At 46.4% G+C, this 27709-nt stretch overlaps 2 protein-coding genes across 10 annotated transcripts in view; both read left to right on the top strand.

Annotated features, from left to right (window-relative positions):
• The window catches only part of Heatr4 (HEAT repeat containing 4), a 35188-nt gene extending 29880 nt beyond the window's left edge, over nucleotides 1–5308 (top strand). Inside the window, 1 exon segment of the mRNA XM_051148325.1 lies at nucleotides 5057–5308. Within this exon segment, the coding sequence (XP_051004282.1) occupies nucleotides 5057–5308 (252 nt within the window).
• A 22090-nt stretch (nucleotides 5309–27398) lies between these two features.
• Numb (NUMB endocytic adaptor protein) overlaps nucleotides 27399–27709 on the top strand; it is a 114105-nt gene continuing 113794 nt past the window's right edge. For 6 of the 9 annotated variants that reach the window (XM_051148813.1, XM_051148807.1, XM_051148840.1 and 3 more), the window contains exon 1: nucleotides 27399–27490. The gene's annotated coding sequence lies outside the window, so the exon portion shown is untranslated. Of the gene's footprint in view, nucleotides 27491–27591; nucleotides 27676–27709 lie in introns of those variants that run through there. The other 3 variants (XM_051148821.1, XM_051148797.1, XM_051148832.1) reach the window with 3 other exon arrangements.

Raw genomic sequence — 27709 nt, 5'->3', positions numbered from 1 at the left:
ACAAGGTCTATCTACAATAGCCCTAGCTACATAGTCCTAGAACTTGCTGCTCCAACTCACAGAGATCCTCCTGCCTCTACCTCCAGAGTGCTGGGATTCAAAGTGTGCATTACCACACCCAGCTTCCTCTTTTTTTAGTCTGCTTTCTCACTTTTGTGGCAGGCAGTTTCCTGGTAGAATGGGTGAAGGCGAAGTTTGATATTCTAGATGAACCAGTTCTCTTCGCCGCAGAAAACTTCATTGTTAAGCTTTTCTCTGTTTCATTTCCCTCTTTCTTGCCTCAATTACAAACCCTTGCCGGGTACGGTGGTTCATGCCGGTAATCCAGCACTTGGAAGGCTGAGGTAACAGTGAGACCCTAGTAATCAGAATTCTTTCTCTGAAACGGGTTTTTCAGCTTTGTTTGCTTTGCCGCATGGTCCATCCTAGCCTCGAACTCCTGGTCTTGTCTCAATCTGAGACTGCAAGCCTATCTACTAGATTGTTGTTTCTGTTTCTCCTCCTCCTCCTCTTCCTCCTCCTCCCCCCTCCTCCTCATCTTCAAGCTTCTGGCTTTTTAAAAGATGGGGGGGGGGGGTGCTGGAGAGATGGCTCAATGGCTAAGACCCTTCCAAAGTCCTGAGTTCAATTCCCAGGAACGACATGGTGGCTCACATCCATCTATAATGTGATCTGATGCAGACAGAACACTGTATGTATAATAAATAAATCTTAGATAAACTAAAGCTCACAAAAAGGGGGCGTCACGGGCAGGCGTGGTGGCACACACCTTTAATCCCAGGCAGAGGCAGGCAGATCTCTGAGAGAGAAACCCTGTCTTGAAAAACAAAACAAACAAAAAAACCCCAACAAACCAAACAAACTAACTAAAAAGAGCGGAAGAGGAGGGAGGAGAGAGGTTGAGAGAGTTCCCACAGAGGCGGCAGATCCCTTGAAGTTAAGAGCTGTTTGTGGCGTCCTCTCTCTGGTCCCCGGATAAAGCTGCAAACATTCTCTTAACCACTCGAGCCCTGTGGACTCTGCTTCTGATGCATTCTTTGGGGCAGGGGTTCGTGGGGGGCGGGAGTGGCACGGCACATGTACCGCCATGCCTGGCAGAACAGAGTTTGCGATTGGGCAGGACCGCAGTGAGTCACTCAGAGAGTTAGGTAGCTTAAATAAATCAATCGGGTCCATGGTGGTTAAGACTGATTGTCACAGGATCTAGAATCACTAAAGAGGCGAGCCTGGGGGCACTTGTGAGAGGGGGGTGGTAGGAGGGTAGGAAGCCCTGTGCTAAACGGAGGCAGTAGGTTGAGAAAGAGGGAAAAAGCAAGCGCTCCACACCGCAGTCTTTATTCTCTGTTCCTGCCTGTGAGTGAAGTGTAGTAGGCTGCCTCCTGTTCTTGCAGCTTCCAGCCATGATGGAATGTGAGTCCACATAAATCCTTCCTCCCTTAAACTGAGAATACCTTCTCAGATACTTTTGTCACAGCAAGGAGAAGATCACTATACCAAAACTAATAGAGGGCCATATTGGACAAAGCCATCACAAGAGAGTGTGAAGGGACTGCTTAGCACAGAGGAGTGGAGTGGGGTCTTAAAGCAGCCAGTGTCCTTCCAAGTTCTTTGCCGTGGGAGAAGGCTGCAGGGGCCTGGAAGAAGGAGCCTCAGAGGAAATAGTCTCCCTTTTAATAACTGCTGTTGTTGCTTTTTAAATATACTTTAAATGGTTTTTTTTTTTTTTTTAGATTTATGTGTATGGGTGTTTTGCGTGTACGTATGTCTATGCACTAGATAGTGTGTGTGTGTGTGTGTGTGTGTGTGTGTGTGTGTGGGTGCATGCATGCGTGCGTGCGCGTGCATTCAAATGCACATGGAGGCTGAAGTCGATGGCAGGTGTATTCTGCCCACATGCATGCCAGTATACCAGAAGAAGGCACCAAATCTGGCACCAAATCTCATGATAGATGGTTGTGAGCCACCATGTGGTTGCTGGGAATTGAACTCAGGACCTTTGGAAGAATAGACAGTGCTCTTAACCTTTGAGCCATCTCTCTAGCCCCAATCACCACCTTATTTTTTGAGATAAGATCTCCCACTGAACCTGGAGCTCAGGGCTTGAGTACTGACTGGCTAGTAAGCTCAGGAATCCTCCTGTCTTTTCCTCCCTGGTGCTGGGATTTCAGGCCTGACTCCTCCCCAACACACACACACATACACACACACACACACACACACACACACACACACACACACTTTGGTTTTTTTTTAGACAAGGCTTCTCTGTGTACCCTTGGCTGTCCTAGAACTTACTCTGTAGACCAGGCTGGCCTCGAACTCAGAAATCTGCCTGCCTCCACCTGCCTCTGCCTCCTGAGTGCTGGGATCAAAGGCATGCACCACCATGCCCTGCCCCAGGCCTGGCTTCTTACTTGTGGGGTAGGGATCCAAGCTCAGGTCCCCATGCTTGCACAGCAGGCACTTCATCAACTGAGCCCTCTTCCCAGCCCTGAGAGCTTCTCTCCTAGTTGATGTAAAGACTATGTGCACTGAAAGAATCCTGATATTAGATTCCCTGGGCAAGCTGGAGAGATGGCTCAGAGGTTAAGAGCACTGCCTGTTCTTCCAGAGGTCCTGAGTTCAATTCCCAGCAACCACATGGTGGCTCACAACCATCTATAACGAGATTTGATGCCCTCTCCTGGGGGGAGGAGGGGCAGGCAGAACAGTGTATACATAATAAATAAATAAATCTTTAGATTCCCTGGGTAGATGCAGACAAAGGGCAGGTCATAGTTAACATATTTGATAATTTGAATTAAACTATCTTTTCTTTTTTTTTTAAAGATTTATTTATTATTAATATGTATACTGTTCTCTACCTTCAGGCCAGATCACATTATAGATGGTCGTGAGCCACCATGTGGTTGCTGGGAATTGAACTCAGAACCTCTGGAGGAGCATTCAGTGCTCTTAACCTCTGAGCCACCTCACCAGCCCCCAAACTATCTTTTCAAAAAGAGTGGTTTCCAGGTGGGAAAATACACAGCCTGTAGTGAATTGGGACATATATTGGCCCGCAAAGCCAGGGACTCTGTTTAGCTGCTAGAAGACTCTCCATTCGTCATCCCCACATGCCATACAAATATCTTCTCCTCCCAGTCTTTCCTGTGACCTCATCCTTTTCTTTTTTGGAACATGTTGTGATTTCCTTAAATAAAGAGTCTTGCTGCTATCTCTGTCTTCTCATTTCCCCTGGAGCTGGGAGTTGCTTTTTGGGATCTGACTTATCTTTAATGTCATCACTCTTCCTGTGGCTCTCCTTAGTTCTCACTACAGACGCAGCTATTAATAACTATTTCCCGTGTGTATCATTGGGTCATTTGAAATAATATCCTCAATAGATTGGGGAGGTTGCTGCTGTGAGGGAGGCTCTTACTCTGTAGCCCAAATTGGCTTGGGACTCGCAGTGTAGCCAGGCTGGCCTCAAATTTATGGCGAGCCTTTTGCCTCAGCCTTCACAGTGCTGACAGGCAAGAGCCACCACACTCAACTCTGTAGTGTTTTTATGAATGAGACTAGGGAGAGTGAAATCAGGCAAAATAAGGATGACATCAGGATTTGTCTACGGCCTACGTGTGCCAGTAAATATGTGTGTGTCTATGTGTTCCTACATAGATCTATGTATAATGTGGAAGAATAAGGAAACCATTATACAATGGTAATCTAACAGTGATTATTATTGGTAAATCATAGTATAAACTTAGGAGGACAAGCCACCATTATGAAAAGTCGCTATTAGGTTTCATCAATTATTTCTACTTCCAGCAATCTATCCAAACATTTACCCAGGGCTAGAGAGATGGCTCGGCAGTTAAAAATGAGCACTGGAAAGGAAGGAAGGAAAGAAAAAGGAAAAAAAAAAAAAAAGAAAGAAGAAAGAGGACTGCTCTTTCGTGAGATCAGAGTTTGGTACCCAGCACTTATGTAGGTGGCTCACAGCAGCCTGTCACACCAGATCCTGGATATCTGACGCCCTCTTCTGGCCTTCATAGACACTTGCACACATGTGCACATGCACACTCTTAGTCTCTCTCTCTCTCTCTCTCTCTCACACACACACACACACACACACACACATACACACACACACACATAAATAATAAAATATATCTTAAACAAACAATAAAAAAGTAAAAATTCATTTCTGTGATGTCTACCTGTATTTCCAATTACCTGGGAGGCTGAAGTTGGAAGATCATATGAGTCCCCAGGTTCCAGACCCACCTGTCTCAAAAAGAAAAAATTCTCAGCCAGGCATAGTAGCCCACACCTGTAATCTGAGGCAGAGGGATTGTTGTGAGTTTGAGGCCAGCCTCGTCTACAAAGTGAGTCCAGGACAGCCAAGGCTACACAGAGAAACCCTGTCTTGAAAAACAATCAATTAATACATAAATAAAAATTTTCATATGCACAAATATATTGCATGAATGCTCATTGTTTATGGTTTCATAACTTCCCATTATAAGACAGTCCAATCTTTTTGTTCCTTTGTTTTGTTTGGTTTGGTTGTTTGTTTTTGAGACAGGGTCTCTCTGGGTAGTCCTGGCTGTCCTAGAGCTCACTCTATAGACCAGGCTGGCTCCCATTTCAAAGATCTGCCTGCCTCTGCCTCCCAAGTGCCAGGACTAAAGGTGTGTGCCACCACTGCCCAGCTAACAGCCTGGACTTATGGAGGCATTTTCTCCATTAAGATTCCCTTCTCTCAGATGACTAGCTTATGTCAAGTTGATGTAAAACTAGGTAGGACAAGCAGGCATGTGTTAGTCAGAGGGCAACTTGCAGGAGTTTTCACCACGTGGGTTCTGGGCATCAAACAAAAGACGATAAACTCCCAAGCTCGACCTTCCACAGCGAGCAGTTCAGTCCTCTTCCAGTTAGGCTGGTCAGAGCCAAGGGAGCCAGGTTTTGTGTTACTGCATGTAACCACAGCCTCTAAGTATGAGCTGGCAGAGGAGGTTTCCCCTTGATCTGCTGTCTCGCGTGAGGCTGTGTTGTTGCTGTTTCTCTGCAGGGCATGGTGCCGAAGGTGCCAAATCACTGGCTCCGGAGTCCTGTCGTGGGACTCCCCACACACAGAGGCCGCTCACCGTTTTTCAAGGATCTTCGGACTGCCCGGGAAAAAAGGATTCAAAGAGGGCCCTTCGGATCCGACACAGATCTCTAGCTGGGCAAATTCCTCAAAGAAGATCGTCTGCCAACTCCAAGTCTTCTCTCGGTGCCTGCGAGAGAAGCGGGGAAGCAGCTCCTGTCTAAGGCTGAATGACCCCTCCTGCCCTTAGACACCGGCAGCAGTGGACAGGCTGCAGTCTGTCTGTCTCTTCCATTGTTGCTGTGTTTACAACGATAAAGTATTTATCAATAACTTTGCTATTGTTGTTGCTGTTTAGTTGGGGGTTTTTTGTCTTGTCTTGTTTTGTTTTTTGAGACAGGGGTTCTCTGTGTAGCCCTGGCTGTCCTGGAACTCACTCTATAGACCAAGCTGGCCTCGAACTCAGAGATCCGCCTCCTTCTCTGCCTCCTGAGTGTAGGGATTAAGAGAAACCCTGTCTCGAAAAACAAAACAAAACAAGGCACCTGTTTATTATTCCTTTTTGAAAGCAGGTTTTGCTATGTAGCCCAAGCTAGCCTGCAATTTACTATATAGTCCCAGCTGAATACAAACTTGCAATCCTCCTGCCTCAGCCTCCAGAGTATGGCACTACAGGTGTACCAGCAGGCCTGATTATTCTAGCTCTCTTTTGTTGTTGTTGGAGGGGAGGCTACTAGAGATTCAATAAAGGGCCTCATACATTAGAGGCCAGTTCTCTACCACTAAACTACAAGACTAGCACCCCCCCCCCCTTTCTGTATTTAATTTGGAGAGGGGGGTGTTACTATGCAGCCCTGGCTGATCCAGAATTTTCAATGTAGACTTGGCTGGCCTCAATCTCATAAAGATCTGCCTGTCTCCTAAGTGCTAGAATTAAAGGCATGCTGTCATACCTGATTCTCTTTAACATTTTTTTGAAGTTCTGAGAGAGTGTTTATTCAGTTGTCCAAACTGGCATTGGTGACCTCACTCTGTAATCCAGGCACATTTTGTCTTGGCCTTCCTAATAGGTAGGATTACAGCTCTGTGCCACCAGGCCTGGCTTTCTACTTGATTTCTTCTTGTGCACTGTTTACATAGGATTAAAGAACATCAGCTCCAAACTAAGTAACAGTGTATTTCTCCATATCTCTGAAAGTCACATCCTAAATACATGTCTGACCAATAAATCTTACTATGAAAGACTCAGAATTTTTCACAAGATGCACAAGTTGCTCTCTGAACCCCAAACTAGAATCTTGTGTATTTACAAAAGAAACATCCCAGATGGCGTTTGTGTTTGTCTGTGTGTGTGTGTGTGTGTGTGTGTGTGTGTGTGTGTCTGTGTCTAATGTATGTGTACGTTTTCATGCCCAGTTTTGTTCTATGGAAAAGACCCTTAACTGCACCCTGCACCCACTGGGCAATATAAAGGTAATAATATTACAGGACCACTACAAAAGGTAAAACTAAGAAGCCAACACAACCATTTCACACTGCACTGCTGAGCATGAACATATTTAGAACTTACCAAGGCCGGTTAGCAATCTCATGCGCGACAGTATATATACCGCTTTAAAGATTTAGGCATGGAGAAACGGCTGAAATCTGTACCTGTATCATAAGACGGTGATCTATAAGTACCCTTGATATCCAAAACAGCCATGGAAAAGGAGAAACTTAGAATACAAAAGAGGTGGGAGTATAGCTCTTTTCTAGATGCTGCTTGCTATTTAAACCTTTAAAAAGCCATGGAACATAACGGCAGTATGGCCCGGCATGGTGGCTCATGTCTTTCTAGCATTTGAGAGGCAAAGGCAGGCTCTGTGAACTCAAGGCCAGTTAGGGCTGACTACTGATGCCCTGGCTCAGAAAGAAAGGTGGGAAGGAGAGGGAAGAAGGGAGGGGTGGGGGAAGGAAGGTAAAAAATAATGGCAGTGTGAGACGACCCACTCCCCCATCACATTTTCTCTTCTGGTAGCACTATCAGCATTAGAATATGAAAAAACCATTTTTTCCCCCTGTGAACTCTTGACTCTGAGCCCTGACAGGGGGAGAGACTTGGGAAATACCAATTAACTGCACTCAAGAAACTCTTTACTTTCTTTGATCCTCTGATGTAACCCAACACTTATTATTTATTGTTATTTTTGTAGTACTGAGATCAAACTCCAGACCCTGAGCATGATAAGCAAAATCTAACATTCCCAGTTCCCTGTTTTTATCTATCGGTGTATACCGTCCACCTAAATGAAACGCTAACCTAAAATGTACCACTGCATACAGTATACCAAAGTTATTTCCAAGTCTAACCTGAGGATCCCAGGCCCTGGCTCCCAGGAGAGATCTGAGACAATGACTGATTCTGTGTGCATACTTTCTCAGCCCCTCTATCTTTGAATCAGTCTTTTAATAGTGAAAGGACCTTATTGTGTACTCTTTGCGTTGCTGGCAAGAGCTGGAGAGCTGAACTGAACTCTGCAGTCAGTGAGGCAGCAAGCCCATTACAGAGGGTCTCTTAGGCCATCAGCGCTATGGGAGATGAAGCCGGGACAGAAGAACCCGGCTCTTGTTCTCGAGGCATTTACAAGGGGTTTTTATAATACACACATACAAGAGTCTTTCAGGACAATATGCTCGATCCAGTGGGACTTGTGTGGCACGCAGCAGCAGATGTGCTAAAGGAGACCAGGGGAGGAGGGATCTGGGGGGGATCTTGAGAGCCTGGGAGCTTATCATCAGATCTGAGACTGTGCAAGTAGGCAGAGGGAAGAGAGGGGTCCTTCCTGGTGAGGCAGAGGGAGGAGAGGGGTCCTTCCTGGTGAGGGAAAAGACGAGAGAAAAGGCATGGGGAGGAACGTGCTTGGCAGAAACCAAAGGCAGTCTCTTTCTCCCCTCTGCCTTTCAAAGTTCACTTGTACCTTTCCATTTTGTTTTGTTTTGTTTTCAAGACAGGGTTTCTCTGTGTAGACAGAGCTCCGCCTGCCTCTGCCTCGCTGAGTGCTGGGATTACAGGCATGCGCCGCCGTGCCCTGCCCTCCATTGCTTCTTAGTGAGCTACACTTTTAGTAAACATTTACTAAATACATAGACCGGTAGTCATGTCGTATGGTGGTTTGAATAGGAATGGTGCTCGGCCAGGAGGCGTGGCACTATTAGAAGGTGTGGCCTTGTTGGTGCAGGTGTTGCCTTGCTGGAGGAAGTGCGTCACCGTGGGGGCGGGCTCAAGCGCTGCCCAATGTGGGGCACAGTCCTCTTCAGCTGCCTTCGAATCAGGGTGTAGACTCTCAGCTCCTTCTCTACCACCAGGTCTATTCTTCTCAGCAATAAAACTCAAAGACACCATGGATACGTCAGAAGGAGGAGGATGGGCTGAGGATGCAGCTCAGTCAGTGGAGTGCTTCGCTAGCATCTGTAAAACCCTGGGCGGGCGTGATGGGAGGCAGAGGCAGGTAGATCTCTGTGAGTTCGAGGCCAGCCTGGTCTGTAAAGTGAGTCTAGGGTAGCCAGAGCTGTTATACTGAGAAACCCTGTCTCGAAAAACAAACAGGGCACAGTGGCACTCACCTGTAATCCCAGCACTCAGCAGGTAAAGGTAGGAAGATCAGAAGCGTAAAGTCCGACTCCGCTATACACTGAGCCTAACCTCATCCAACAACGCATAGTGAGTTCGAGGCCAGCCTGGTCTACATAAGATCTTGTCTCAAGAACAAAAAGTCTATGTTGAGGGATGGTGGGTGTAGCTCAGTTGTAGAGCTCTTGCCTACCAACGAGGCCCTAGGTTCAACCCCTAGAAACACACACACGCACACACCCCACTGTATTTCATGATAAAAATCAGGTTTTGTGTGAAATTTTCCTGGAGCCAAATGTTGGCAATTAATTGAAAAATATTGACAACACTGCCAACTAGCACTGAGCCAAAAATATCTGCGGGCCAAGTTCAGCCCTCTGGCTGAGTGTGTGACCCCTCTACTAGGGCCTTTTCATAGCATGAGTTTCTAGACTATTGCTCACTTGGCTGAACATTAGTTTCCTCAACCTGCTCTCACATGCTGCCAAGAACCAAAGATCCATTCACCATAAAATTCGGGGAAATCGTCCTAGCAATTCCGTGAGCATGGCGTTGGCAGGCTTTGGCCTGGTCCCTGTGTGATTAAGGATGCAGCCTCCCTTCCTGACCCAGAAAGGCTCTGTTCATTTCCTGTATCCAAAATGAGCTTTAGTTTGTACTGGATGGGTTTGAAACAAATGCGTGCTCCTCTCTCTGTCCTTTCAAAAACCACCCAACCGCTGAAGAGCTCTGGGGGAGGCCAAGACCTCAGAGTTTGGGACCTTTTGTCCCTTCCCCCTGAATGACTAGCAGATAAGTGTGCCTCAGATAAGTGTTAGCATAGTCTGCTCCTTCCTGGGCCTCAGTACTGCATGCTTAATTTAATCTGTATTGTCTTTAATTCCTGTTCTCTTTTTCACACACACACACCCACACACACACACACCAGTTTGTGTTACAGTAATTTGATTCACAACGTCACACTGTTTTGTTTGGTGTTCTTTTGTTTGGTTGGTTTTTTGGTTTTTTTTGTTTGTTTTTTGTTTTTGCTGTTTTTGAGACAGGGTTTTGTTTTGTTTTCTATGTAGCTGTCCTGGACTCACTTTGTAGACCAGGCTGGCCTTGAACTCCCAGAGGTCCACCTGCCTCTGCCTCCCTGAGTGCTGGGATTACAGGTGTGTGCCACCAGGCCCTGCTTCTCACGCTGCTAATGTGTCCATTAGTAGAACAGTAGAGCTTAAAACTCATGAAGTTTAAACTCATGAGTTTAGAGAGAAGATCAGACAGTCGGTGGCTTCCTTAGACCATGCGACCCGGCCGAGCTCTCTGCAGAGCTGCAGCTCACAGCCTGGGCAAATCCTTACTGGTCCTTCTTAGACTCTTATCTGCAGAGGCTATTCAGAGACTATCAGAGTTCTAGAAACCTCTGCACAGTCAGCATCAGATGGGGGATTATGGGACACTCGAGCTCAAATTCTTTTGGCCTACTCTGTGACTTTGCAGAAATTACCCTCTAGGTTTTATTTTCTTTGATTACATATTAAGAGAATAATAAATAGTTACCTAATGGGCCACTGCAATGATTCTCAGCCTCGTTCCATATATGTGTGAGTGTGTGTGTGATGTGTCTGGGTATGCGGATGATCTATGTGTGTATATAATATGGTGTGTGTGTGTGTGTGTGTGTGTGTGTGTGTGTGTGTGTGTGTGTTGAGACAGGGTCTCCTGTAGCTCAGGCTGGCCTTGCACTGTTGATTTTCTTTCCAAGTATTAATACCACAGCTATCACCACCACGTCCAGCTTCTGGTTACCTACTAAAATCTTTATAAAAATGTCGCTGCTAAAACTTTTTAAAAATCGAGATGGGAGAGACAGAGACAGAGAGAGCCTGAGCTGCACCTCCTTCAAGTTCAATCAGACTCAGAAGATGAGCTGTAGACATCAGCAGGTTTCTCTTTTATTATGTGTTCGTCTGTTTTGAGGCAGGGTCTCACTATGAAGCCTTGGCTAGCCGGGGAGCTCGCTACGTAGACCAGGCTAGCTTGGAACTTACGGAGATCCACCTGCCTCTGCCTCTGGAGTGCTGCGGTTAAAGCTGTGTGCCACCACGCCCTCTATCAGCAGCTTTCAAAAACCTTCACAAGTCATTCTAAATCACAGCCAAGTTTGAAAAATCACCGATGAGAGTTAAATATTGTTCTGTGTGTAAAAGCAGGTGCTCTGTTTCTGTTTAATGATCCCTGCACCCCCCCCCCCGCACCCCACCCTACAAATTAAACGTCAAGCCAGCCATTAGCTATATTTTTGGCCCACATTATAAAAACGCACCACTAGATGTCAGTTTGCCCATATAAGTCATTTCCTGGTAGCTTCCAGTTGTCTGTTCTTATGAAAACAATCAAGTCCCACCACATCGACCATTTGCCAGTTACCTACAGTATGCCAGGCACAGCTCCAGTGACTCTTTTCTTTTCTTTTCTTTTTTTGCTAAGACAGGGTTTCTCTGTGCAGCCCTGGCTGTCCTGGACTCAGTTTGTAGACAGGCTGGCCTCGAAATCACAGAGATCCTCCTGCCTCTCTCTCTGCAAGTGCTAGGATTAAAGGTATGAGCCACCTTGGCTTCCAGTGACTCTTAAAACGTGATTTCTAGTTGCATTACAAGCAAGCAAAGTAGACACTGACTCACCATGAGGAAGGCAAGGGCCAAAGTGCAGCGCCTGTGCTGCTAGTCTAGTCTAGGCTACGGCGAGGGTCTGCGGATTGAAAAGACGACACGGGACTGGCAAGATAGTTCAGTGGTTAAGAGCACTGTCTGTTCTTCCAAAGGTCCTGAGTTCAATTCCTAGAAACCACATGGTAGCTCACAACCATCTATAACGTAATCTAATGTCCTCTTCTGGTATGCAGGGTATACATAATAAATAAATAAAATATATCTTAAAAAAAGAAAAGAAAAGATGACACAACAATGGGTCATTCGTGCTAAGAGAATGCCGTTTATTGGGAGTAACAGAACTGCTTATGATAAGGGAGGAACCAGCAATCAAACAGCACTATGGAAAGTCCCCAAGAGGGAGCAAACCAAAGGCCAAATAATGAGACTCAAAACAAGGAAAATGGAGGCAACCAGTGGAGCACAATGTTTTCAACTGCAGAGAAAAACAAGTAATGTTTCAACTGCAGACAAAAACAAGTAAAGTTTCAACTGCAGACAAAAACAAGTAATGGTCAGTACCAGCACAGCTGCAGTTCCCCATGCCAAAGATTCTATGACATGCCAGGCGTGGTGTTGGTACACATCTGTGGTCTTAGCAAATATGGGGCTGAAGCAATAATGGCCCAAGTTAGAGACTAGTCAGGCAACTCACAGCAATCCACCTGCCTCTGCCTCCCAAGTGCTGGGATTAAAGGCGTGTGCCACCACGCCTGCCTCTGTACTATGCACCTTCAAAGCCAGCACTTGGGAGGCAGAGGCAGGAGGATCTTTGCAAGTTAAAGGCCAACCTGGTCCACACAGTTTCAGGCCAGCCAGGTCTCACGCAGTGAGATCCCAATTTTGTTTTTTTGTTTTGTTTGTTTGTGTTTTAAATACGGTCAAAAAGCGATCAAGAAGACATCTGACCTCTGTGCTCCCATCCCACATATAAACACAAACCTATATACGCAAGCAAAGATCCTGTGACTTGTACAAAAGCATGCAGGAAGCGGGGCAGTGGTGGCACACGCCTTTAATCCCAGCACTTGGGAAGCAGAGGCACATGGATCACTGTGAGTTCGAGGCCAGCCTGGTCTACAAAGAGAGTCCAGGACAGTCAATGCTACACAGAGAAATCCTGTCTCAAAAAACAAAAAACAAAAACAAACAAACAAACAAAAAAACAAAGAGTATGCAGGAAGTGACTCCTGTAATTTAAGCTTCACTCACTCACTCATTTTGAATGAAGCACAGACACTCGGTGTGTACCAGGTTCTGTGTAACAGCAGGACCGTCCCACTTGTTGCTGTGATGATATGACCAGGAATGACTTCCGCCTAGGGCTGGTGAGCACTACCCACATAGTTCTCCTCCCCTGAACATTTGCATCTCTCACCTGTAGGTGCACTGAGATGAAAAGGTGTGCACTTTTTAAAAAGATTTATTTATTTATTATGTACACAGTGCTTTGCCTGCATTTATGCCTGCACGCCAGAAGAGGGCATCAGATCTCATTATAGATGGCTGCGAGCTACCCTGTGGTTGCTGGGAATTGAACTCTGAACCTATAGAAGAGCAGTCAATGCTCTTAATCTCTGAGCCATCTCTCCAGCCCTGGTGTGCACACTCTTTCACAGCTGCTCTTGGCCTTATCTTCTAAAGGACAGAAATGCTGTGTTCCTAAGGAAATTAAAAATTACTTCTTAGCCAGGTGTGGTGGCACACGCCTGTAATCCCGGCACTTGGGAGGCAGAGGCAGGCGGATCACTGTGAGTTCGAGGCCAGCCTGGTCTACAAAGTGAGTCCAGGACAGCGAAAGCTACACAGAGAAACCCTGTCTCAAAACAGAAACAAAAACAAAAAAATTACTTCTTAGGTTTCCTGAGATGGCTGTTTTACTAACTTCAGCCACTAGAACAAAATGTAGTTTAAATTTTCTTAAATGATGTATTTCTTTTCTTTTGCATGAGCGGTTTGTCTGTGTCTATGCATGTACACCACATGCATGCCTGGAGCCCTCGGAAATCAAAAGAGGTGTCACATCCCCTGGAATTGGAGTTATGAATGGCTGCACATGCCATTCACGTGGGTGCTGGGAACTGAATTCAGGTCCTCCGCAGGAGCAGCAAGTGCTCTTAGCAGTCAAGACAGCTCTCTAGTCCAAAAGTAGTTTTTAGCCTACTAGATTGCTGAGAGACTTAATCTTAGTCTGATGTTTTACACATATTTAATTAATTTACGTATATCCTTAGCAATCAGCTATTGGCCTAGAGAATATGCTTAATTTAAATGTTTTTATTAATCTCTCTCTCTCTCTCTCTCTCTCCCTCTCTCTCTCTCTCTCTCTTTCTCTCTCTGTCTGTGTGTGTGTATGTAGTCAGAGGACAACTTTCAGGAGCCATTTCTCTCCTTCAACTGTGGGAACTGGGGGATTAATTTGGGTTTTTTTGTTTTGTTTTGTTTTTTGGGTTTTTTTCTTTGGTTGGTTGGTTAGTTGGTCTTCTTGAGACAGAGTTTCTCTGTGTAGCCTTAGCTGTCCTGGACTTGCTTTGTAGACCAAGCTGGCCTCGAACTCACAGCAATCCATGTGCCTCTGCCTCCCGAGTGCTGGGATTAAAGGCGTGGGCCACCACACCCGACTAGGACTTGGGGATTGAATTCAGACTGTCAGGCTTGTGGTCAGGCAAGAGGTTTGACCCACCTTAACAACTAAGAATGTGTGTAATTCTTAGCCAAGAAATAGTTCCTGAGTGAAAGAATGCCTTTTAAACTGTGCAAAAGGAGCCATGTGAGACTGTGTGAAGAGGTCTATGCCTTTTCTGAGTAAGCAGCTCTGAAAACCTCCTCCTGAAAGTAATAGTTCTTGTTCTCCAAGCCCCTTGACTTACTCCAGAGGTGAGAGGGACTCACAGAGCTTAAAGGAAGGCCCTATCAGCACCAGGGAGCAGAAGACAACGACACTGCTTGATGTGACCCACTGATTCAGAACCTAATGGCTACTCTGGAGCTTCTTCCCAAGTCACTAGCTGTGTCTGTCTGTGAACTGTCATTTACCAGCCAAACAGTTAGTTACAGTGATTAGCAGGTTGGGTCAGATCTACGGCCCATCCGATTGTTTTTGTTTTTTCACCTTGGAGGACAGGTTATTCTGGTAATGCAGTTATAATTAGATTCCTGAACCCTAGTTTAACCATCTACATAGAAATCCCTGGAACTAGGAGAGGAGCCTAGAGTTCTCACATAGGATCAGTGTTGCAAAGTATCTCCTTAATGATCCACATTATCTCCCTCATTCGTGGCTTTATAATTCATAAATCCTCTTGGACAAAGTCTATATTCTGGTTATGTCCTTTTTCTGGGTAATGACTTCTATGCTGTTATTACCCAGAGTTTAAAGCAGTTGTCCGTCCGTCTGTCTGTCTGTCTGTGTATGTGCATACAGATATATCCTAAGCCTAACATTACTGGACCCTGGGACTCAAGGTTTTAAAGATGCAGCTACATTCACCATATTCATTTTGTCTGCGGTGTTTATGCTATGCACCTAGCTCCAGTCTCCTGAAAGCTTGCATCACATGCTTGGCCTTGAGATCTCTTTGCTTTTAAAAGCAGCGTTAGCTAGACAACCTTTGTCCACTTTGTGCAAGGACAGAAAATTGTACCTGTCCCTAAGATGACTAAGACATGAAGTGACTGCTTCTTGGGTGGATCCTGACAAGCACGAGCTTGCCTCAGGCTTGGATTAAAGGTCTGGTTTTGAGCCTGGTCAGCCTGTGAACCTTGGAGGGAGGGATCAGGACAGGTCTAGTATTTCACGGAGAGCTCTGTAACAAAGGTGCCCCTGGGGAGCGAAAGTCTGGGAGCTTCAGGAAACAGAGCAGAAGAGGGAATGTGGTGGGAGTATTTATGACCAAGTATGACCAAGTATGAAGAAGGGAAATACCTAGATCATGGATCTGCCAAATTCAAGGATCTGGTTTACATACATATCTCCTTGTTCTTATTTGTTTGTTTATTTATTTCTGCCCTTTGGCAGAAGGCACACTTGACCTTCTGGAATCTTCAAGCATCCTTCAGCAAATCAAAGTTGTTACTGTTTATTTGTTTGAGACAGAACCTTTTGGTGTGGCTCTTGTTGGCCTCCAATATGTAATTCCATACTCAAAAAAATCTTCCTGCCTCAGCTTCCAGAGACCCCTATATCACTAGATCTAGCCCAAGTCCTAGTTTTTTGTTTTTTTGCTTGTTAGTTTGCTTGGTTGGTTTGGTTTTTCTTTTGTTTTTGTTTTTGTTTTTGTTTTTTAGAGAAAGGGTTTCTCTGTGTAGCCTTGGCCATCCTGGACTCACTTTGTAGACCAGGCTGTCCTCGAACTCACAGTGATCCGCCTGCCTCTGCCTCCCGAGTGCTGGGATTAAAGGCGTGCGCCACCACGCCTGGCTCAAGTCCTAGTTTTTAAATAGCCTTTTTGTATATGTAAAACTATCCAAGAGAGGGAGAGGTATCATAGTCTGTACATCACCCCCTAAGTAAGTCTGGCCTAGTGAAAATTAGTTTGCTTAGAAAACTTGTTTGACTTAGCTTGGAAATTTCTATATTTGATAGGATAAGGTTCAGCTTATATCTTATATCTTCTTTATTTAGTGTGTGTGTGTGTGTGTGTGTGTGTGTGTGTGTGTGGGCACACACATATATGCACAAGTATGGTCTCTGCTCATGTGTTTGTGTCATGTACGCACATGTGAGTATGTAGGTCGGTATGCACACCTGTGTTCATGCAGAGAGTCCAGGCCAGAGAAAGAAACTGATGTCCTACTGTCTCCCTTATTCCTTTGAGATGGGGTCTCTCACTGAACCTGGAGCTGCTGGGATCCAAACTCCAGGCTTTGCAAGCTATTCTTAACCCACTAAGCCAGCCCTCTAACCTATCTGGTTGCATTTTCCAGGGACCTGCTATTGATCCTGTTGTCAATCGACATCCTTAGAAAAAAGCTCTCGGGAGTCTACACAAAATGAGAATATTTCAGTTTCTGATCCCAATACAAGAACTCAAAATGCCTTGGTTCCTCTATGATCAGAACTCAAAGTAATGACAGCTTTTCTTAGCACTTCCTTTCATCTAGAGATTTCAAAGCGTTCTGGAAACATTGCCCATCCCCGAGGGAGCTGATTAAGCCACGTCACTGCCCTTCATCCTTTGCTTGGGGTCCTCCCTATAAATTGCCTACTGAGCCAGAAATAGTATAGGCCTCTGGATTCGAGGTCTCACACTAAACGCCCACTCCCTCTACTGTCTACCCAATCTTGTGCAGTTCGAGATGCTCCTATAGGGCACAGCTTCGATAGCCCCCTTCCCCCAACATCAGATCTGGCAGCTTCTCAGCTGTCATCACCTCCCACTGACTGCATTTTTTGGGTTCCCTGGTGTCCTGGCAACTCAGCTGTGCCTCAGCTGTCCTGGATGTGAGAAGTGTGGAAGAACCTCCAGGGAGTCTTCTTGTCTCGTTATCCTTCATCCCAATTTATCTCCCCCTGCCCTGGGTACCATCCCCCTTTCTCCGGCTTCATTTTCTTCTCCATCCCCTTTCTTTGAGGCAGGAGACAAGACAAAAAAAAAAAGCCAGGAGCTTGGGAGGAACGGAGAGGAGCTTTGTTTGTTTTTTTTTTCTCCCTTCCTTCCTTCCTTTCTTTTCTTTTCTTTTCTTTTCTTTTTTTTTCTTTTTCTCTCCCTTTGCCCTCTAGGCAATGAACCTTGGCCTGAAAGGATGGAGAAGGAGATTAGAAGGCTAAGTCTTCCACCACCCATCCTAAGGGAGTTAACTTGTTTTTCCCGGAGGAGAGGTGACTCAGCCCAGACCTTAGATGGGGAAATCCGCTCAAAGGCTGAAAGAGAAAGCCGCAGAAATACTCTGGGTCTTTAATTTCAGACCAGAAAGGTTTTGCTGAGTTAGGGGAAATTGAGTGCTGCCTGTTCCTAATACTGGCGATAGGGAAGGCAGTCGGCAACTCCCCTACAGAATTTATCAAAGGAATGGCTCCTTCTACAGGAGTCCAACAGAAGCCGGCAGTGGGATCCCAAACTCAGAGTGCTGGGCTAGTGGGGAGCTTTAGTTAGTCACCGTCCACCCCTGTCCTTTTAGCTACTAATTACTGTAACCACCAGTGATCAAGGTATGATAATTAGTACATGCCTTTTTTTTTCTCCTAAATAAGACCCCAAAATAAATGATTGTGGCAAGGCTACTCCTAGAGACAGTTTCTGACTCACTCATTCATTCACTAAAGACTTAGTGATCTACTGATGGCTGGGCCCTGAGCGAGGCAGCCATGAGGAGAAAGGATGTGATCCTTGGATTCACAGAGCGGACACAACATAAGATGGAGAGACACTGAGCAAATTTACCCAAGGGAGGCGCGCATCGCAGACACACATCATCAAGTGGGGGCCGAGAGGGGATGTCGGGGCCCACCTGCAGCGGTACCTTTGAAGGTGATCTGCTAGATGAGTGGAAACCAGCAAGCAAAACCCAATTTTGGGTAAAAAAGCGATATGATTTTACAAACCCCAGGCTGCCCCGTCATGCTACTGTTCCAGCATAGCTACTAGGCTACGCCAGTTCTAGGCCTCCAGTCTTGTTCCTACTCAATGCGATGCTACTTTGGGAAAGTGTGAAAACTTTTCTATTCAAGGGGAAGATATAATTATTATATTGACAGGGAGAGGGGGCAGGGCTAGACTATGAACTGCAGAAGGAAGACTGAAGACAGCACCAGGGAGACAGACATGAAGATCAGCTTCTGAGGGCTGAGGAGATGGCACAGCCAGGGATGAGCTTTTGTGCAAACATATGAACCAGAGACCAGATTCCTAGCATCTGTATTAAAAAAAAAAAAAAAAAAAAGTCAGACATGGAAGGTGCATGCTAGTAAGCTAGTGCTGGGGAGACAGAACAGGAACATGTTAGCCAGACAGTCTTACCAAGACTATGAGCGTGGGTTGGGCGTGGTGGCTCACGCCTTTAATCCTAGCACTTGGGAGGCAGAAGGAGGCAGATTGATGTGAGTTCGAGGCCAGCCTGGTCTAAAAAAGATGGCAAGATACCCACTGTCGACTCCTGGCCTCAGAACGCACGTGTGCATGTGTGCACATGCACACACTCCTCACAGTCACACATTCCCACACAGAGATGAAAACCAGCCTCTGCTACTATTTCTTTCTTTGCTTTTTCTTGCCCCTCCAAGATGGGGTTCCTCTGTGCAGCCTTAGCTGATTTGGAATCACTTGTAGACCAGGCTGACCTCAAACTCACATCGATCTGCCTGCTTCTGCCTCCCAAGTGTTGGGATTAAAGGTGTGCACCATAACGCCCTAGCATCTGCTGCTATTTCTAAAATCAGAAGCAATGCTCTAGGCCCCTGGGATGGTCTGGGTCTGGGATGGGAAATATGTTTTGTCTGTCTCCATTTGAGTGACAACATCCTTTTCATCATCTGCTGATGAAAGACAATGATGTCCTTTTGCAGGAAACTAACAGGAAAAGAAAGGAAGCCTACCACTAAATACACTTCCTGAGGGTGAAACCAAGTGGCTGCTGCTCTCACTGCAGTGTAGGAAAAGGCTGAATAAATAAACACAGCATCCCTGTGTGGAGTCAAGTCTTCGGTCCCTCCTAAAATTGGCCAGTCTGCTAAGGGGCAGCCAGAGGTCTTCTCAAGCTATTAAGAGGTATTGAAACTCACTGTTCTCTTCTGTCCCCACCAGAGGAAACACAGAGTTGGAGGGAAAGAAGATAAGAGTTATCAGAAGAGGAACTTGACATTGGTACATACCTCCCCTTTACCCTTCTGGACTGTGCTCTGCAACTTCTGCTTTGGCTCTGTGTACAAATGTAGTAACACTTGGGCACCGTGTAAGGAGGAGAGCCAACCAGGGTTGATGGTGCTCAGAAAAATCTGTGGGCTTAAAAAAACAAAGATCCCCCCCCCACACACACAAACAAAACAACAACAACAATAACAACAGGTCTCACACCAAGGTCTCACACAGTCCAGGCTGGCCTTGAACTTAGTTTGCAGATAAAGATGGCACCAAGGTCATCTGATGCTCTCCTTTCCTCCTCCAGAGCCCTGAGGTTAATGGAGGGCACCATAGCACCTGGCTCATGAACCTCATGAACATGCTAGGCAGGCCAGCTACTGGCTCAGCTCTAGCCGTAGCTCCTCAGGTGACTTGATTTTGAGGCAGACGTATAAGCCAGTATTACCTGGGATGATTTACTGAGCTTTAAGGTGCACCACTCAGCAGATGTTGCTAGAGATGACCCTGGGTCCGGAGCCAGCTCCAGCCTAAAGGGTCCTAAAGTGCTTACTTTAGGAGAGTGGAACACAGTAGAATGGAACGTGTGAAAATATAGATGGTAGAGGAGGAGGGAGGAGGGAGGGAGGGAGGGAGGGAGGGAGGGAGGAGATGGGGAGGGGTGTTGAATAGCTCTCCTGGCCTGAATAGATGAGACGGAATGAATTGCAAAAACTTGAACAGTGGTCTAGCTACAAAGAAGGTTCTCAACCTGTGGGTCGCGACCCCTACAGGATTTCTTACCAGATATTCATGTTACAATTCATAGCCATAGCAAAGTTACAGTTATGAAGTAGCAACAAGATAATTTTATGGTTGGGGCAGGGGTCACCATAACATGAGGGTGTTTGGAAGGAATGAGAATCCACAGGTTTTTAAATTTGTTTAATTTATGTATGTGCGTGTGTGTGTGTGTGTGTGTGTGTGTGTGTGTGCTGTGTGTGTGTGTGTGTGTGTGTGTGTGTGTGTGTGTGTGTGTGTGCAAGCACATGCCTTCATGCGTGCGAAGGTCAGGGGACAAGATTCAGGAGCAGTTGTCTCCTTCCACCCTTTTATGTGAGTTCTGAACTCAGGTCCCGGCTTGTCTGGCAGGGACTTTCACAGGCTGAGCCATCTCTCTGGCTCTCTTTGTTTATGTTCTGAGGCAGGTTTTGCTAAGTAGCTCGCGCTGGGGCTGCAACAGACGTTTTAGCTTAAGAACTATCTATCCTTCAGGGATGCTATCCTCCTCCCAAACTCTTCTTGTATCATAGTCATGGCTGAGCCTTGCGAAATGACTCAAAGCCAAAATAATGGGGTTTCCTTGACTATAGAGTCCCTCCTCTCTGGCTCCAGGCCAAGCCTCAAGATCTTCCTCCCTTATAAGGAAGTTCGTTTCAAGCCAGCCCTGCCGGATCGGGTTGACCTCCTTCCTTAGCAGGCATAGTGCAACCTGGACTCTTCTCACGATTTTCTTTCTTTTTTTCTTTTGGTTTTTCAAGACAGGGTTTCTCTGTGTAGCCTTGGCTGTCCTGGACTCACTTTGTAGACCAGGCTGGCCTCGAACTCACAACGATTCACCTACCTCTGCCTCCCAAGTGCTGGGATTAAAGGCGTGCGCCACCACCGCCCGGCTTCTCACGATTTTCTAACTGTAAAATTGCTATTCATTATCCAGTCTCATCTCTTGGTTCTGGCAACTCCGACCCAGGTGTGGAAGCGCCGTTGTCCTTTCTGCAGAGACACGAAGCTTGCTCGGTCTCTCTGGTCCTCAGCCGAGGATTGGCGCCACATTATCACAGTGACCAGATTCTTTTTTTTCTTTTCTTTTTTCGAGACAGGGTTTTTCTGTGTAGCCTTGGCCATCCTGGACTCACTTTGTAGACCAGGCTGGCCTCGAACTCACAGCGATCCGCCTGCCTCTGCCTCCCGAGTGCTGAGATTAAAGGCGTGCTCCACCACACCCGGCTAGTGACCAGATTCTTTTGGGAAGGGAAAGGTCACACCTCTAAGACATTGCTTATCCTTCTTGATGCACTCCCCCCACCCCACCCCCATCCCCGCCCTCTCGCCCTGTCAACAGAACCTGGGTGAAGCCAGATGCGCATGTTTCTGGAATTGGAGGTGCTCTCATGACTCGCTGATTTTGCAGGTTTCCAGCACACACTTCTCATAGGGAACACAGGAAATTAGACTAGGTTATGCTTTTTTGAAGCCTAAGCCTAGAATTGTGCCCTGGCAAGTGTAGGCTACTCACTGCAAACTGGAAAGCAACATATGGAAATTAGATCAACTTGTGAAAGTCACCAGTTGTTAGCATTTCCTTCCAATAGCATGAAGAGCCAACGAGGTATCACACGTTAATACTGTTAGTAATAATTAATAACTTAATAGTTACGATGTGTCAGGATTGGATGATGTATGTTCTCACTTATTTCTCATAAAAGGTTTTCTTCTGGTAGTCAGGAGAGAAAAACAAACCTTATATACACTCAAATAGTAACATTAATAAAATAATAGTTATATACGTTTACGTTACAGATTGCATTATATATGCTAGCTCCGAACTGCATCTATTCTTTTTTCTTTCCTTTTTTTTGGTTTTGGTTTTTTGAGACAGGGTTTCTCTGTGTAGCCTTGGCTAATCCTGGACTTACTTTGTAGACCTGGCTGGCCTTGAACTCACAGCGATCCTCCTGCCTCTGCCTTTCGTGTGCTGGGATTAAACGCGTGCTTGCCCCTTTCATTTCATTTTTAAGTGAGCCCTACAGGCAAGACATATTGCCCTAAAGTAGGTAAGTTTTTCCAGACAGGGTTTCTCTGTGTAGCCCAGGCTGCCCTGGAACTTACTCTGTAGATCAGGCTGGCCTCGAATTTAACAGCCTAACTCAACCTCCCAAGTGCTGGGATTAAGCACATACACTGCTGCCACCACCACCCAGCTAAAGTAGGCTAGTTCTAAAATGGTTCCTTATAATGAGCCGCCAGGGGGTGTTTATATACTGAGTAAGCTCCTCCCCCCAAATGTAGGCGGAGCCTAATAGCACAACTAAAAGAATGTGGCAAGAGAGATAGGACATCACTTCTTTGATTGGAGTACAGAGACTGTTAACCTCTCTCTTGCTGGCATTTCTCTGACTGGCCTTCTCTCTTGCTTTCTTGCTTGTTCTGATGAAGTAAGCTAGCTGCCCTGTTAGGTCATGATCCATAAAAAGTCTCTGAGGCAAAGCACTGATGGAGGCCTGCTATCTGCGGCTCCTCAGGAACTAAGGCTTTAAGGTAAATTCTCTGAGGACCTTAATCCTGCCAAAGACCGTGTAAGTGAGCCAAGAAGCAAATGCACGAAGTGGTCACAACCTTAGGAGAGATCCAGAGCCAGGGGACACAGCAAAGCTGCACCAGGATGTTGTGATATAATCAATGCTGTTGGTTTTTGATTTGTTGTCTTCTTCTTCTTCTTCTTCTTCTTCTTCTTCTTCTTCTTCTTCTTCTTTTTTTTTTTTTTTTTTTTTGAGACAGGGTTTCTCTGTGTAGTCTTGGCTGTCCTGGACTCACTTTGTAGACCAGGCTGGCCTTGAACTCACAGAGATCCACCTGCCTCTGCCTCCCGAGTGCTGGGATGAAAAGCGTGCGCCACCACACCCAGCTACATTTCATTTTGTAAACGCGAACCTGAAGCTCTGGGAGATGGATCAACTTTCCTAAAGTTAGTTACAGTTTGTAAATGACAGAACCAAAGCTATTAATGAATATGGTATATGTGAGAGTGTTAGATTCAAAAGAGTATTAGTTCAAGTCCTGTGTACCTACAGTCCCAATACTGAAGGAGCTGAGGCAGGAGGATTGCTATTAAGTTTGGGACAGCTTGGGCTCCATAGTGAGACCAGGTCTCAAAACAAAACAAGAAGAGTCCAAGTTCAAATGTACTTTCTTGTAAGGCTCCATGTGTCTCGGGCATGAGAGTTCTAGAAGGCACTCTGCTCTGAGAAATCTTTGGAAAAGAGCCATGTTTCCAGGAAACACTCTGTACGCATGTAAAACAGGGATGGACAAAAGTTTAAATGGTGCTAAGTGCTTTGCTTGGCCCACTCCCTGCTGTAGAAGAATAGCTGGTCCACCCATAGATTTGGTGATAGTAACTAGGGATCCCCCCCGCCCTTTCAATAGCACAGTGGCAGCACTGTGAGCTAATGCATCATCATCCATTTATACATAAGGACACTATTTTCCCTATAACATGCGGCTCAGGTAGAAGGGACGCTTCCACCGATTAGAAGTTCTTCAGCTTGGAATGGTAAAAATCGTCCTTCCCCTTGTGTTCAGCTGGAGTGCAACTTTATGAAGACACGCTCTTGGGCTGGCTGGGTAACTCTGTCCTTCCTTTATCAGCTCTGACTTGGTGCCAGAGCAGCAGGTTTTGAAGGTGGGGAGGATTTCCAAGCAGATATGGAGCGAGAGAGCTATAGGCTGTACCCCAGGCCTCTTTTCCTTTTACGGGAGGAGGGGGGGGGCAGACACCGTGTTTTATTGGTGTCCTTGTGCAAGCTGGTCTAAAGTCCACAGGCAGGCCTGAAAGGGGCAGGCCTCCCAGCACGCTCAGCACTCTTAGCTTCTGCACTTGTGCGCTGGCTTTCCTTACCTTGTCCTCTCAGGTCTGGTCTCTCCTTTTTCTCTTATTCTTTCCTCCTCCCCAAATCCCTCTTTTCTTTCTAACCCATGCCCCCTCCTTGTTAGCCTCTCCCTTCTGGGATCCCCACCTCAGGAAGCCACCTCTTATCACATAATCTTGGCTTGCCTGCAATGGCTGCTCTTGTCTGCTCTCAGAGTGATTTACTTCTCTAAACCCATTTGGAATTGGAGTTGTGTCCAGAAACGGGGGTGGGAGAGTTTAAGAATTCCACAGGCAAGAAATATAGCTCAGGTGGTTTTGCTCCTTTAGACCCAAACAAACAAACAAACAACCAGAAGGAAAAAGAAAAAGAAGCAAAAGGAGACTTGAATGCTGCCCTTTGAAACAGGACACTGTAAAAAGAAGACAAGCCGGGTGTGGTGTATTTATTTATTTATTTATTTATTTATCTATCTATCTATCTATCTATCTATCTATTTATTGTATATGAGTGCTTTATCTACAGAAGAGGGCATCAGATCACATGATAGGTGGTTGTGAGTCACCATGTGGTTGCTGGGAATTGAACTCAGGACCTCTTGTTTAATCCCAGTACTCGGGAGGCAGAGGCAGGTGGATTGCTGTGAGTTCGAGGCCAGCCTGGTCTACAAAGTGAGTCCAGGACAGCCAAGGCTACACAGAGAAACTCTGTATCAGAAAACCAAAACCAACCAAACAAACAAACAAAAACAAACTTACGAGGGCCTGGGACACGCTACTGTACTCCTCAGACATTGGAAGTGCCAAACCAAGCCCTGCAGTTCCCACTCAGCTGGTATTTATAAGAGTTGCATTTGCTCCTACTATACCTGCCAGCACGGTTTCAGTCACGAAGTCTGGAACAGATAATAGCATCCGCACCATCCTCCATGGGCAGCCATACAACACGGATCTGCAGACAACCAGGCTCCGTGCTTCTTGCTTTCTAAGAGGGGGTGTGGGGTCTGGGAGCGATGGACAAGTACACAGCACCGGGAGGAAAAAGCCAAGCCCGGAGGGTAATTATGTTTACAGGGTTACCGTGTGAGTATAGAACCAAAGCGCAGTTTTGCACCAGAATCTCCCCAGTGCCGTGTAGTTTTCACAACACACCAGCCTCTGTTAGTTCAAAGTATGCGTCTGAAAGCCTTCCTTTTTGCAAGTTTTTTCTCTACCTGCTGTTTGTATATACACTTATTTTAAATCTTCGCTTACTTTACAAAGAGGAGTGATAGAAGTAGATGCCTAGGAATGACCAGAAGCGCTCAAGAACCCCTTGTTTTCAGTGGTGGGAATAATGAGAGGCTGACTTTGTGGCAAGTATCCACCAACACTTGTGATAGCAATTTGAGTTCCTAAAGTTAGATGGCAAATCTCCTTAGAGAGACTGGCCTAATTCTATGTATGGCACCTAGTCACTGTGGCTATGCAAGAGCCATTATTACCCGGAGCACCATAATAAGGGCCATGCCCTTCTATGATGTCATTGCTTCCTATCTGCTAGGACATTAATTGCCTTCTAACTTGCTCTAAAATTGGTAGTCCGGCACATCGCCAAGGCTAGAGAGAAGGGGGCTGCCAGCAACACATCAAAAGGCTGTTTAAAAGGATGCTCGGGTGTTGCGTTCTTACCAGGCAGCTTCCTATTTGCACAAGTTACTTCACAAGTTATTTGCACATGCTCAGGCCTTGTGTTTTAACTTCCATCTTATCGTGGTCAGCACACGGTCTTTCCTTCAGTGAAATGATTCAGACATCTCTGAAGTTATTTTGGCTTTTCCACTTTCCTTTTGTGGATTTTCTGTGAGTCACTGAATTGAATGGGAGGTTATTTCTAAATTGGAAGGTGAGGATGAGAGAAAAGGGAAGAAGGTTCCGGAAGATAACTGGGGGGGGGGGGGGGGGGGGGGAAGAAACACCTTATTGTTGTGTATAGTTACTGGAGGAATGGTTTCCGCTTAGTTTGATGATAGAATTGTGCAGTTTATTTAAACTCAACAAAAATACAGGTTAAGAAAAGAGACAGCTTTCCCCCAACCCCACCCCCAAATAACAAGATTCTAGAGCTTGCTTTGCAAAGGGCAGATAGGTTAATAAATAAAAGAGATATGGGACGAGTTACAGCAAAAAAGGCAGGGGCAAAGTTCAAAGTTTCCAAAGTCCACATCTGCTTCCACAGGAGGGCCTTCAATGTAAGACCTTGTGTTTGAGAGCACAGGCCGCCTTAGAATTTATCACCAAGGTTTGCATATTCCAGGTGGAGTTGTAGAGAAAGCATATTAAAATTTGACTTAGAAATTGAAAGAGTAATCAGGCCAGCATTTTGTTATTTAAGAGCAGGAAAAGCAGTGGGGATGAAAAGGGAAAGCAGAGAAAGCTAATGACGAATGTATTTCTAGGAGCAGAGTTTTTATAGCAACACCAGATTTCTCAAAAATGCCTACCGGGATTTGTACCCAAATGAATAAGGAATGTAATCATTTATTCTCGTGTATTGTACCAAGTGTGGGTGGGGGGGGGGGGAAGACCTGTAATTCATTCAGTGGTTCTAATTTAGACTGCTAGGAATAGGAGAGCAGAACGGGAAGGAAAGGAGGGAGAGGCAGGGCGGGAGAGACAGAGACAGACAGAGAGATTAGGATCTGACAGACATCAGTAATGCTATTTAAGAAATGCTGAATTTAAAAGCCCAAGCCTAGTACTATTGGGAAGTGGTAGTGGTGGTGATGGGGGTGCGGGGCGGCGGCGGCGGCGGCGGCGGCGGCGGCGGCGGCGAAATTCTCATTTCCGAAGCACCATAAGGGCTAACCCGCTCCCCGTCTCTTCAAAACTTGCTGATGGTTGTTTGGTCACTTGTAAGACCCTAGGGGAGTGGGTCTGTAAGCTGGAGAACTCTTAATATGACAGATTCTTCAGTTTCTTAACGATATTTATAATCGCAACGGAAGCTGACTGCTTTATAAACAGCAGCGCTTTGCCCTAACCTAAAGCATGGAGACTACCGGAAAGAACTTCAAGGAAACTTCAAGAAAGCACGAGGAAAAATTTGATCTATGAGATATATTTCTGCTGAGGAATTAGAGCGTTCTTAAGCGCAACCTCTGAAGTCGATGTTTTGCAAGCGTTACCTCCATAAGCTGGCAGAAATGTTTCCCCTTGTAGGGAAAGAACTAGAGAAGGGAGAGTTTACAGCGCCAGCCTCATAACAAAGAGTTAACCCTTCCCGGTAACCTCGGACGTGAGCGTCTGCCCCTTCTTTGCTTTCTACTGCGCAACCAAACTGCACGGGGCTTGAACCAACCGAGGCCATCACGCCCCTTGCCAGTTAAGGTAACAGACACTGTCGGTAGCCTATCATAACTTCGAACTGCCCAATCGTCAACCAATTACAACTAAAGCTCGATCTAGGCCGGTCCAGGTCCGGGCGGGGGCGAAGACCGGGTCCAGGAAAAGGGGCGGTAAAGACACGGTGACGGGCAGGAAGAGCCAACGAATCGTCGCAGAGAGCCGCCGCCCCTCCATCCAATGGATAAGTTGGAAGTGTGGTATGGGGCGGGCCTGTTGTCATGGGGGAGGTGGTGGCGCTTGGTGGCTGCTGGCGGCGGAGGTAGAGTCTGAGGTGCTGGAGTTGTGCAGGGCCAGCGGCAGGTGAGTGCGGACCAGGCGGGCCTGAGGCGCGGAGGCGGTGGCGGGCCGGAAACTCTAGCTTTGCGCTCGGGAGGCGGAGGCCGCGGGCCGGAGGCAGGGGCCGCGGGGGCCGGGTCGCGTCGGGGCCGGGTGCGGCGCGGCGGGAGAACGGCCGGGTTCCAGCCGGCGGAGTTCGCGCTGGGAAGGTAGGTTGGCGCGGGACCCCGGCGGGACAGGCCG

This window comes from Acomys russatus, chromosome 1 (assembly GCF_903995435.1).
Source record: "Acomys russatus chromosome 1, mAcoRus1.1, whole genome shotgun sequence".
Taxonomy (NCBI): Eukaryota; Metazoa; Chordata; class Mammalia; order Rodentia; family Muridae; genus Acomys; species Acomys russatus.
This window is presented reverse-complemented; position numbering and strand designations above follow the sequence as displayed.